This window comes from Parasteatoda tepidariorum, chromosome 4 (genome assembly GCF_982258835.1).
Source record: "Parasteatoda tepidariorum strain Cologne lab strain chromosome 4, Ptep-v5.0, whole genome shotgun sequence".
NCBI classification, from domain to species: domain Eukaryota; kingdom Metazoa; phylum Arthropoda; class Arachnida; order Araneae; family Theridiidae; genus Parasteatoda; species Parasteatoda tepidariorum.
The window spans coordinates 100,381,755-100,395,263 of record NC_141758.1 but is presented as its reverse complement, the minus strand read 5'-3'; the positions used below and the strand labels follow the sequence as shown (position 1 = coordinate 100,395,263).

Genomic DNA, 13,509 nt, shown 5'->3' with positions numbered 1-13,509 from the left:
TTTCATTTATCGTTTGTTTAGATGAAATCGTTTGCTTGTAATGCAAACAAGAATTTTTTTTTTCATTTAAAGGTTTTGATTTTTTAATAATGAAGAAAATCAATGTAATCATTTAACTTACTAGAATAGAAATTTAACTAGTAAGAATTAATAGAAATTAAACTTACTAGAAGAAATTTTAACTTACTTAAATAGAAATTTATTTACTAATGGTGAAAACGAATAGAGAATGGGTTGGAATGAAATCCGTATCATCATTTTTAATTCCATTAAGCAAATAAAAGTATTATTATTTATTTTATTTATTTGAAATTAAAAAAAAGGGATAGAAAACTGGGAAAAATCCCAACCCTCTTTTTTTTTGCAACAAAGAAAAGTTTTAAGTCATTTATTTGGTTCTTGCATTTTGGTTGACATCAAACCTCATCTGACCTATCACCAAAAAAAAAAAAAAAAAAAAAATAGCACCGTTTTTTTTAATGGAATGACAACAATCGTTATTATCAATAGGTGTCCAAAATATCAATTAACTGTGATGACACACACGTGTCGCTCATTACATTATTTAGAACTACCGTCCAACTGCGTTTACATCATTCACTTCCTTGTTTTTATTTTATTAAAAAAAAAAAAAAAAAATGCCCAAACGATTCTTGTCTATCTTAGAGGAGTATCTATTTCTTTTCTTTCTCTTACACCACCACACCTTGAAAAGAAAATGGAATAAAAATAAGTATGTCGACAACTCCCCTCCCTCCCAGACCCATTCCTCACTTTCACTCTTTTTTTCTTTTAACCCTTGGGTGCATACTCCCCCCCCCCCTTAACGTTACATCACACTTTCATAACTATTTATTGCCGGCAACTGACTCTGAGTCAAAGGTTCTTCAATGAAAATAAAAAGAGGTTGACTATTTTCTTTTTTGTTCCTTTTTCTTTTCTCTTCCTTTCTTCTTTCTCAGGCTCTTCATCGCATGGGTGAATATGTTGAAGAGCGAATAAGATTTGATAAATGAAGATGAATAAATATTTAAATAAAGATTTCCGGCGGGTTTTCGGAAGTGGACTTTGGTCATTTAGAAGTCGGCACGTGAACATGCCGAAAGCGTGTTTGTTTGTGATTTTTCTGTTTTTTGGACGGATTGCGGGAAGGGTTGACGGAGCATGTGCTGAATATGGTCAAAATAAAACTTGTCATGACATTCGAAAACGGAGTTTGTGTGAGTAACGTTATTATTAATTATAGTTTATTTTTGATTATGAACGTTTTTATAGTTTATATATTCTAAATATGATCGACAATTTAAAGGATTAATAATTAAATTTTCTCATTCTTGATATTGGTTATTGTTCGGATATTGCAAAATTAAAATTTTATAAATGGATTTATTAATATTTATAACTTAATTTTTTTAGTATTATATTAATATAAATATTATAGCTAGTAATATTTATATTTGAATCTACTTTTGCGTTTTTAAATAAATGAGTCTGGGGAATTAGAATTATAATTTATATATTCTAAATATAAACTACAATTTAAAGGATTAATAATTAAATTTTCACATTTTTGATATAGGTTATTGTTCGGATATTGCAAAATTAAAATTTTATAAATGGATTTGTTAATATTTATAACCTATTTTTTAATTTTATATTAATATAAATTTTATAGCTAGTAAAATTTATATTTGAATCTACTTTTGCGTTTTTAAATAAATGCTTTTTAAAAATGGGGAGAATTTAAGTTATGAAAAGAACTGATGAAAAATATCATTTATCTGAATATTGCAGTTAAAATTGCTTGTAACATAACTATACATTTATGTTTATTAACTATTTTGTTAGTAGAATGTGATTTTATTTAAACTTTTACTTTAATTTGTTGTTAAATTACACAATCAGCCTTTGAATTCGTGAAAAAAATATTCTTAATTTAAAATTGTAACCATTTTCACTGCACAGAACTTTATTTAATTGCTAAGTTTGTTGCGCGGAAAAAGTTAGAAAATCTAACAAACATGTTTTCATTTAATAAAAGGCGTATAATAAATAGATAGATATTTTTAAATTTTTACATTTTGAATATGAATAATTTTTAATATATAGTTTTTCAATTAAAAGCAAATCCCAGTATTATTTGACAGAATTTTTTTTCAATTGGCTCCATTATTTTGACAACTTTTTTTTTTGGAGTTGTTTGTTAAAATGAATGAATTCGTTTCTGTTTTAGTTCTTTATTTTTATTTTTTAGTTTCGCTTTTTCTCTTTGCTGTCCAGTAAATATAGATTAAAGAAAAAGGCTTTTTTCGGAAAAATTAATGCACTAGGTATTTTTTGACAAAAGGCTTTTTCATGTTATTATAGATAATAATTGAAAACACTCCCACTTTCTTCCGTACGCTTCTCCCAGGGGTGATTTGAGGAGAATAAAATTTCTTCTAGAAAAACAAGGGAGGCACTGTTCTCAAAGTAATTTTTCACCCTGAGTTGAATAATTAATAAGTTAAGTAAAATTTATTGCGTATGAAAAATAAATTTTTTAACACCATACAGTAAATGTATCCGTCTTTTTATACATGTTATCTTTCATTTAAAATATGCCTTAAAAATTTTTTTGCTGAAAATTTTTTTCGTTTTCTTATTTAAAATTTTTTTTTTATTATGAATTAAAGATATTCGTGTAATTCTAAATATACTATTACCACATTCTTTTATGTTCGTTATTTCCTGAAAAAGAGACATTTATTAAATGTTTTGAATAAGTTTTTTTTCCTTGTTCTCTCTTCAGCTGATTGAGAGGTTTTCTTTTATTACATTTTATTCTGTAAATATACTCGTAAATCACATTGATGTTCACATCGCTATTTCCTCTTTCATTTTGAATTAACCTTACTGTATAGGTTTTCATTCAAAACATTAAAACTACAAAAATGATTACTATTTTAAAAAAAATAGTGTTTTATTGTTGATCTTTTGCATTTAAGAGAATTTATATTAATTCAATGAGACGAAGAGTAAAAATAGGATTTTAACGCGACACAAAAAAAAACGCATGGCAATATGTTAAGTACCCTTCCCTTAGTAAGTGGTAAAATTCACAATCTTGTGCTTCATATTTTGACGGTAGAGATAGAGAGTGAAATGGGAGGGGGAGAATCTTGCTATCTAGACAAGTGAAAAATTGTTTCCTGTGCCTTTTGTTTTCTTAAAATCGAATGAGTCTAAACACGAGTAGGGGGCGGAGAGCTTGGTTGGTAGCGCGCTGGACTCACGTTGGTGAGAACGGACGATTAATCTGGCCGCTGGCCGAAGACTCCCCATGTTGTAAATGGTGATGGGTCCGGTCACAAAGTCCTCCATGTTTCCATAGCAAATTAAACCATTGTGGGTACTAGATTGGAGATTGAGCGTTAACTGTTTCAGGACAAAATTAAGATCTGTGGAAAGATTGGAATTGGGGATTGGGTTCGCCTTGTAAACAGGTGTGACGTATGAGTGTGACAAGTCGAATTCTTGACCATAGATGGCGCCACTTGAAAACAAGAACAATTGCACCCACAGTGCCTTAACGGCGTACGACTACAACTAAATATGAGTCAATAGATTAACAGCTCAAATGTTACAGGGGTTTCTTATTTATTAAAAAAAATACTATTTTTGTCTTATACATATTTACACTTTTTACTCCACTATCTGATAGCTAAAAGGGCAAACTGGGTTTTGTTTCTTGTGGTGCTCTGTTTGACATTGAATCAAACGACGCCAAACTCTAGTTGATAAAGTAAATAGTTTAAAAAAAAGTATAAATAAATGTGAATGATTTATAAATAGTATATTTTATTAAAACGAAACTATACAACTCTTCAACTATTAGGCTTATAGTATTGTATTAGGTCTTATTGGATTCGATGCAAAAAAACAAGCAAACACTGAAAACAATAATTAATGTGTAGATACAGTAGTTTCAGATGCGTAAATATTTTAAGTCAAATAACTTATTTACCTACGTACGTTAACTTTTTGTTCATAAAATCACTATTAATGCTATGGACTCGAAATTAGTCTCAAAAACTAAGCACAAATTAATACAAACGAAACAATACCTCAGTTGTCAAGATAGCTACTAGATAGCAATGTCAAAAATGCACAACATCAGTACAAGTAAAAAACAATTGACTCTTGCTTGGCCTAATTCAATTCAGAACAAAATCAACTAATATACTATACTTCACTTGTCTATATAGCAGTTATTTATTTTTATTTTTTCTTTTATCCCTTTCTGCTTATCCCACAGAAACACGGACTCTAAAAGCCCTCGAAGCTCACGCGAGAACATTTAAGAGAGCTTACTCACATTTTCTCCTTAACCGTTTTTAGTCAAAATATTTTATTATTAGAGCTCCGATGGCTCAGAGGATAGAGCGTTCGCCTTTCAATGAGGTGAACTGGGGTTCGATCTCGGCTGTGGCTGGTCGATACGAATTCCGACCACAGTGCTGATGTGAAATATCCTCAGTGGTAGACGGATCATGGATTAGAGTCCCCTTGAAGGGGTCACTGACCATTTCCAACTTTCTTTCATTACCTGCATATATAACAAATACTGATCTTTGCTCCTGCGGCCAACAAGGTTAGCCTGAACATTATCTCACTAGTTGTCCCCACACTGTCTCCTGGCATAGTCGTTAACCTAGCTCAACAAATTTAGAAATTTGGCAGAAAACTTTTATTACAAACAATACTTTAAACAAAAGATTAATAACAGTAATGAACTTCTTAGCGGATAAGGGCTATTTATTAAAATTTTAATAATCTCCTATTTCACATGTATAATTTTTTTTCTCTTTGTTTTATTTCTTCTTAAATTCCCCACTTTCAGTTTAAAAATTTTTTTCTTCTTCTAAATATCACGTTAAGTAGAATATATTCAAAATTAATACCGCTGACTGGACCCGTTCCTAGGCTGGAGTGGAGCTGGACTAGTGGCCAAGTCCTGGGCTATATGGTTAAGGGTTTTTCATTACCTAGGTACATGCTCAGGGCTTGGAGGAAAGAAAAAAAAAAGTCCCCTTGCCGTCAGCTAACCATGGCAGGTTTTCCTCTCAGTGTAATGCAAATGCGGATTAGTGCCATCAAAAAGTCTTCTACGAAGGCAAGCTTCTCCCCATACTTGATCCAGGAGTTCCCTTGTCTTCTGAGTTGGGTTCAAAATTACAAGGCTACGTAGTTGAACATTAATAGTCGTAAACCCAAAAATTGGGTCGGCTGTTCAACGACGGTTATAAAATAAAATATAAAATATTTTATTAGTCTAACTTATTTAGTCTAATTCATTTATTTAGTCTAATTATTTACTTAGTCTAATTATTTATTTACTCTAATTATTTATTTAGTTTAATTATTTTAATTATTTAAATATTTTATTTTCATTGTTTAGTGATGTTTTGAGAATAAGAGAGGAGACTAAACGCTTGAATACCCAGAAAATAAAATAAAAAAATTGCGAAAAAACGAATGAATGCGAAGATACGGAAATATCGGGTAAAGGTTTGAGCCGATAAGAGAACGCTGTTGCTTACTAATGTACAAAAATTCATGCGCCGCCGTTAATCCTGTATATGTTGTAAACTATAATTGCTTGCAGCTATTGTAAACTATAATTGATTATAATCTAATTGTAAAGTGTTTGATTGTGTATAAGAATGTAGATCCGAAAATGCAGTCTAAGGGCTGTAGCACGTAAAGAAGCTTTAATCATAAGTAAGTAAATATTCCGGTCAAACAATAACAATATATAATAGTTTACAATCATAATTACAGTATATAACTTTATAAACAGTTTACAATCACGTTACAATCAATTACAGTTTAAAATAGCTGCTGGACAGCAAGCAACATCCACATAGCACAGTAACAATGTAAACAACAGCGCTCTCTATCGGCTTAGTACGGCACTGCCGCACACACATTCCTTTAAGAAATAAGCTTAGTTAGGTCCTCTCTACCTGCCTTTACATTTTCGTCACATAATTTTGAACCACCGCGTATAAATAAAGCTGGAAAATACACCTAATATATCTGAACTGACTACAACTCCTTATGCTTTTTATTTTACTTTATAACCGTCGTTGAACAGCCGGCTCAATTTTTTTTGGTTTACGACTCTTAGTATTCAACTCCGTAGCCTTGTAATTTTGAATCCATTCTAGAAGACAAGGGAACTCCTGTATCAAATATTGGAAGATATTTGCCTTCGTGGAGGACATTTTGATGGAATTAATCCGCATTTGCGTTACATGGAGGGGGAAACCACGAAAATCTCCGACGGTTAGCCGGACTGCAAGAGGACTCGAACCCATGATACTTCTACCACTGAAAATATTTTACATCAGCACTGTGGTCGGTGCAAGCCCGAAGTTGAATTCGTATCGACCAGCCATCGATGGGATTCGAACCCGGGAACTTCTCTTTCACCGGCTCTTTGCGAAAATTATGAGTAAATATTAGAATGTGCCTGGGGTAGAAAAAAGAGGCTCTGTAAGCTAGAATCAGTTACTTATTAAAATAAATCAAAGAATTTTCATTAAGTTAATCAATGCTTGTTGATAAACTTTTTATAGTTAAATAATTTTATCTTGTAGTTAAATGATATAGTTAAATAATGCAAAAAATGGAGCAAACGATAATTTGTAAAGATTTATTTTAGAAATTAGGAGCAGTTCAAATATTACATAAACACACTTTTGCCAGTTTTTGAATCCCAATTGTCCTCAAAAATAAGCAAATCCCACATTCCCTCCATGCTTTCTAAAGAAAGTCAATATACCCTCCCCCCCCCATTATTTTTCGCTACCACTTGGACTTTTATTGGAGTAAACTAATTTCAAGATTAAATCCAAATAAAAAAAATTTATTTTGCGCAAAATTTACGCTTTAATTCAATTTATAAAATTTTGAGTAGAATGTTCTTTAGGAATATTTTGTGTATTTCATTTTGTGGATAAAACTATTATCTTCTTCAAAAAATTTTTTTGTTACACTTTTTTTGAATTTCCAAAAAAATTATGAAAATAATGAAATTTTAATGCCTTATGTACTAATTCCTCCGCCTCGCTTGTCAGCAAAATTAAGTAAATCACAACCCCCTCCCCCCCATTAGATGCTTCCATAATATTCAAATGGTCCCTTAAAGGGAAAAACTAAAAGAAGCTCACCTCTCTGACTTAAAGTCATAAAAAACTTAACGCTTAAAAAAATCATTTTACCTTTCTTCAAATAATGAGAATTTTATGTATTTGAAAATTTATCAGTGCTGCACTTAGGTTTACTCTAGTCGAACATAAGTATATCGTAAATTTTTGAACGTTACTTTGGAAAAAATTAGTCAGAATTAAATATAACATAATAAAATGAAAACGATTTTAAATAATCTCTTGAAATTTAATTAATAAAAAAATATCGTTTGCAAACCAAGTTTAAATGTTTCTCCTCATATGATGTGCATCATCGAATAATTTAAAAACAAAATTATCGGCTTAGAAATAATACAATAAAGTTAAAATTATTTTATAAAATCTTTTGCAATTTAAAACAAAATATCGTGTGCAAACCAAATTTAAATGCTTCACATCTATGTAGGCATCGTCGTATTAAATACAAATTACTCTTTCATTGTTAAAAACCCGAGACACGTTCCAGCCCTTGATTCTTTTTACGCGGAAGACTTTCATGTCCAACACCCATGTTTGAATAACAAAAAGTACGAGGAACTAGTTGTTGAACAATGCTTTAGAGATTAGATGTATTGCTGGGAAGTCAACTGCTGTAGAAACAAAAGGAATATTCCCCTGAAATTTTAAGCAAAACCTTTAATTCCATTGTGAATGTTTAAACAGAAATCAGATATAATGTAAAAAAGTAACGTAATTTTACCTGTACTATTTATTTTTTTGATTGAAGTTTATTTCTGTAAAATTTATTGTATGTTAAATATGAAAGTAAAAGTTATTTTTTTTGTTTAAATTGAACACTGTATGATCGTTGATACATTTTTTTTCTAGATGTACGATTTTAAACGAGAAATAATTAAATAAAATAAAAAAAGAATTGAAAGTCATGTTTTCTAAAAATTATATTTTGAGCAAATCTAAAATGATAAAGATAAATCACATCAATTTCGATAGAAGTAAATAAAATGATTATAGCTTATAATGTATTTTTTAAAAATTTCGAACTTAATTTATTCTTTTCAATTTAGTGTCTCTTAGTTAAATTATGTTAGTTAGAAAATAATTGTAATTTGCATAAGCATAAGACCAAGAGATTCAGTTGAAATTTGAGCACTCTGGCTTCTCGGAAAGTGATAGAAATTTCAAAAGAAGAGAAAATGTATTTGGTTATTAAATAACAATATAAATTTTGTATGTAGCTATGAGACACTGATTATCGCTTCATTCGTCAATTGGTTGAAAAGTGGTAGAAATTTTTGTTGAGGAAAAAATTTCTTGTGACGATAAATTCTGCTTATCATTAGATAAAAATTGAATACTGAATTAACACCACGCTTTAGATAAGAACAGACCAGGGCTCAAAAAACCGCCCGTCCGCCTGTCCTCGGCGGTCAAAAATTCCCCGCGGACAACGAATTTCACGAATCCGACGTCCGCTTGGACGGCCATGTTCGTGATACATTTTCAATTTTTGTTATCTTACAAGAGTCTAGCGCCTCATTTCTAAAATGGCCCTCTAATCTAGGAATACAGCAACATACTGCACATGGTGGAATTGATGTTTACTCTGTCTGGGAGTACTGCAGCGGAAATTTTCAGCAATGAACTTACAAAAAAATACATTACGTACTGGTCTTAAACAAGAAGCTTTAAACGCAATTTTGAACACCTACCTAAATGGAAAACCCCTTTCAGATTTCTGTGCAGAAACCTCTGTAAATCATTGGCTTGATTGTGGAACTGGCAAACGTCATATTTGATTCATTTAAAAAACGCAGTACCTTCGGACAATATGACATTCCAGATAACTTGACCCTTGTCATTTAAATTATTTCATAAAAGAAATACTAGGTTACTATTAGTAACCTAGTATTTCTTTTATAACTGTATAATGTAATCCTAGTAACTACCAATTCATTGTGCAATTTATATAAATGTTTGTAATAAATAAGAGAAAATTATATATTTATTTATTTAGAAGCTACGGGTTAGTTTCAAAGGAGGACGGGTACATTATTGGACAAGACGTCCTCGGGGACGGGTAAAATTTTTGAGTTTTTTCGTGCCTTGGAACAGACCATAGCCTTAATTAAGAGCTAAAAGATTGCTTCGTATCTTCAATTGATGCTAGAGGGAAAATGTGTTGCATTTTCTTCTGATAAATAAGAGCAGTCCACAGCCTTAAAAAAGTGCTAAAAGATTGCTTCGTATCTTCAATTGATGCTAGAGGGAAAATGTGTTGCATTTTCTTCAGATAAATAAGAGCAGTCCACAGCCTTAAAAAAATGCTAAAAGATTGCTTCGTATCTTCAATTGATGCTAGAGGGAAAATGTGTTGCATTTTCTTCAGATAAATAAGAGCAGTCCACAGCCTTAAAAAAGTGCTAAAAGATTGCTTCGTATCTTCAATTGATGCTAGAGGGAAAATGTGTTGCATTTTCTTCAGATAAGAGCAGTTCACAGCCTTAAAAAAGTGCTAAAAGATTGCTTCATTTCTTCAATTGACGCTATATGGGAAAATGCGTTGCTGTTTCTTAAGGTAAGAAGGCGCAATAAATTCAGCTGATTAAAATATCGGTTTCCATCAATTGCCAGTCTTCAAAGTGATGAACTGGGTGATGTAAGGAAAATGATGAGATCAGGCTTAACGAGGATTGCCATAACAACTACAACCTTCTTCTTCATTTTAACACAACAATACATGAGTAATCTTTAAACAAAACATATATTCATGAAAAACGCATGAATTTTGTTTTCTCTGTCACTATAAATCGAATTTATAGATTCAGAAAAATATGATGTATGTAAACTTTTCAGATAATTATTTATGTAGGTCCTTTCAACACAAAATGTCTCATTTCCAAGAGCTACTAATGTTGCGTTTGTAATAAAAATTAAACTATAAAGTAAAAAGTGAAACAAAATAGAATAAATGTTAATTTGTACGTTTCGAGGAATAAAATTTGAAAAAAAAAACTTTTTCAATAAATAGGTGAACTTTGAAGTTTAATTGAAGCATTCATCATTCTATAGTCTGTTCAACGAGAACTGATAGTGAAAGTAAACACAGCGGCGTGCTATTTGGCGGAATACCGTTGTCAGCTTGGCTCCGGATTAATGACTAATAGCGCCTATCAGTCAAGCAAAAACTCTTATTTCTTAGAGGGTTGTTTGTTTTGCCGTGGTGTCTTATTGCAGGTGTTTCATGAGCAATATGGAAAATAAAGTGATAGATTTAAGTCCTCCTAAAAAACGGCAAAAGAAATCTTACATAAGTAAAGCTGAGAAGGAAATAATATTGAACATTTATAAAACTGAAGTGCATTCAAAACCAGATGTTCCAATCATTAATGTGGCTGACCATGCGGTGTCTCAATCGGGAGTTAGCATAGCTTCTGTTTTCAGAATTATTAAAGAATATAAAAGGGATAATATATTACATTCACCGAAGAAGACTAAAACTTGTAAAACTTTTTTGGATGACATTGACGATTTAGACAAAAAATCTGTAAGAAGAAAAGTTCATGATTTTTTCCGTCGTAACGAAATTCCGACAATAAACAAAGTTCTCAAAGCTGTGGACGATGATTCTAATTTACCAAACTTTAAAAGAACGTCATTTTATTCCCTGTTAAAAAAATTAGGCTTCACGCATGCTTCCCTTAGAAAAATAAAGATAACAGTTTGATACAAAAAAATGCAGTTCCTTCAAATATATTTTTAAATCAATAGGTGAAATATAAAACTATTTTAAATATCATTTAACTTTTTATAAATTTAAAAAAAAATGTAATTATGAAAATAAAGAGTATTTTTTTAACATATTCTTTCAATTCTATACGACTTTTACGATGGAATTATAAAAGTTGTTTTACATAGATATTTAAGCAAAATATAATAAAACTAATTTAATTTAAACTTAAAAAAAATACATTAAAACTATTCTCAAAATAAAATTATGTGTTTACTGAAACAATTAGAAACGTATTTTCATGTAAATATTTTAATTTTGCGCTTTCTTATCTAACTTTAAGGTATCAAAAACCGAATAACGTTTTCGTTTTTCTATAAAAGCTCTGTCGATTCAAACGAAATCGCCCATTCAGCGAAAAAACCGTTGAAGTGGCAAACGTTGGCGATCAAATAGCAACCCTTATGTTTACTTCCACTACTGCACTGCGAAGGAGAATATTTAAAGGGTCTTAATAAAAAACTTTGTCTAGCTTCCCGCAAAGTTTAGCAACAGTTTTGGCGGGAACTGGCAGAACTATTAAAACTCGAAACTGTCACTCAAATATTTTTTTTAAAATTAAAATAATGCATCATTCCTGGAATTCTTTCGATTTTTTTAAGAAAAAAGAGTGCATATAGATAAACAGAAAAAAAATTCTAAACATTAAATCAAATGTTTTAATTACTAAATTTACGATTGCAAAGGTGCCACCTATTTTTAAAACAAATTCTGATTTTCTTTATAATTGTTTTCTACTTAAGAAAAATCTAAATTTAATATTACTTACAACAAATTTACAAACGTATCTTGCTCTACATTTTTTTGAAATTAATTATTTTGAGCCCATTGTAGGAGAAGTAGCTCATTTATCTATATTACTTCCCCGGGAATATAAAGGAAGGGCTAATTTAAATACAATAAAAATACAATTAATTTGATACTACCTGTTATATGAAAAATATTCATTAACATCTAGTATAAAATTACTAAGGGGGAAACGAAACGTGTGATTAAAAGATAAAATTTGTTTTCATTTTTATCACAATAAATGATTAGATTTCTTTAGTTTTATATTACACTTCCGACTGTTTGTTTCAATTCGAAATTTGTATTTAGAAATGTGTTACGGCATTAAGAATCAATTAAAAAGAATTAAAAAAGTATTTCATGAAACTGTCGTGGTTAAATTGAATTTGGTCGCTTTTTTTAAAAGTTTTTTGCCATAGCTTTAGGCCATTATTTTCAGGGCTATGTTCAGGTAGAGAGAGGGCCAAGGTGGATACGGCCATAAGGGGGAATCTAATCGATGACCAAGAACATTAATATTTTAATTTATTATTTTTTTCTTTGAAATAAGCTCCTAAATTTCATTGTAATTGAATTAAAAAACAAAATTAAATTTTAAACAAATATGTTGCAAAAATTTAATTTTACCGCGAAATTAAATTTTTTCAAGAGTAAATATTTGGCTTAAGCAAAATATTTTATGAAGATTTATAAAATATTGTTTTTAGAACTAATTATAAGGTCTTAGATTACGATAACATAAATATTCTTAACTTTGAAGAAAAAAAAATTGCGATTATTTCTTTGGAAATAATGCAATTTTTGATTTAGAATAGTTTCCATTTTCGCATGTCCCGCACACGAAAAGGAAAAAAAAAATAAATTATCTTTCCAATTCTTTTAAAAAATTAATCTTTCTAAATGATTTATCCTCCAATTGATCAGGGACGAAAAGTTTGCTCCGGCATCTAAACTGTTTGCTTTGTTAATGTAAGATATGCTCCTTCAAAATTGTTTGAAAACCGTTGTAAAAATAATTCCAATAAGCTTGGTTTAGTTTGGTTATCAACATAGTACAGGAAAAAGTACCAATGCTTATTATCCAATAAGTATTAAAAAAAAGTATCAAAACAAAGTATCAAACTACTAGACATTAAGCGGTCTCCGTACTAAATTTCGATTTATGTTACAGCTTCGAGCGTTACATAGTTTAATCTATATTTTGCTTTAGCAAGCTTTACTTTTTTTTTTTAGTAAATTAAGTTTACTTTAGTTTAATTATAACAGAAAATGCTGTTGACGAGTGTAATAGGAAAAGCATATCCCACAGAAATTAAATCTAATTTATTATGGTTCGGATTTTAAAAAGAAAATTTTTTAAAAGCTGTAGTTTGGTTTTAGAATATAGTTTTGAGTTTATCAGAGTATTCGCAGGTCGAAGTCAACTCGCCTAATTTACGAATTGCTTAATTTACCTTGAGGACTGCAGGTTTAACAAGGTCCATAAATTACAGGGAGCTGAAGTAATAAATGCGATTGAAATATATCTTATCAGAATATATTTATACTATTGTACTCGTATTATTATATTAAATAAAATGTTTAATTGTTATACATTATTGTACAGAAGTATCAGTCAATGCTATCGAATAGAAATACGTGCCGATACTTTCGAAGAGAAGTAGCAATAATAAAGAAAGCATTGATACTTTTGCAATGTTACTAATTTTGATTAATGTCGTACTAGAGTTACGCACC

General features: G+C 30.2%; 1 protein-coding gene across 1 annotated transcript in view; it reads left to right on the top strand.

Annotated features, from left to right (window-relative positions):
• Positions 1 to 972: 972 nt before the first annotated feature.
• The window catches only part of LOC122271004 (pancreatic triacylglycerol lipase-like), a 36,168-nt gene continuing 23,631 nt past the window's right edge, over positions 973 to 13,509 (top strand). The window contains exon 1 of the mRNA XM_087161823.1: positions 973 to 1,220. Within this exon, the coding sequence (XP_087017949.1) occupies positions 1,013 to 1,220 (208 nt within the window). The 5' untranslated portion in view covers positions 973 to 1,012. The remainder of the gene's footprint in view (positions 1,221 to 13,509) is intronic.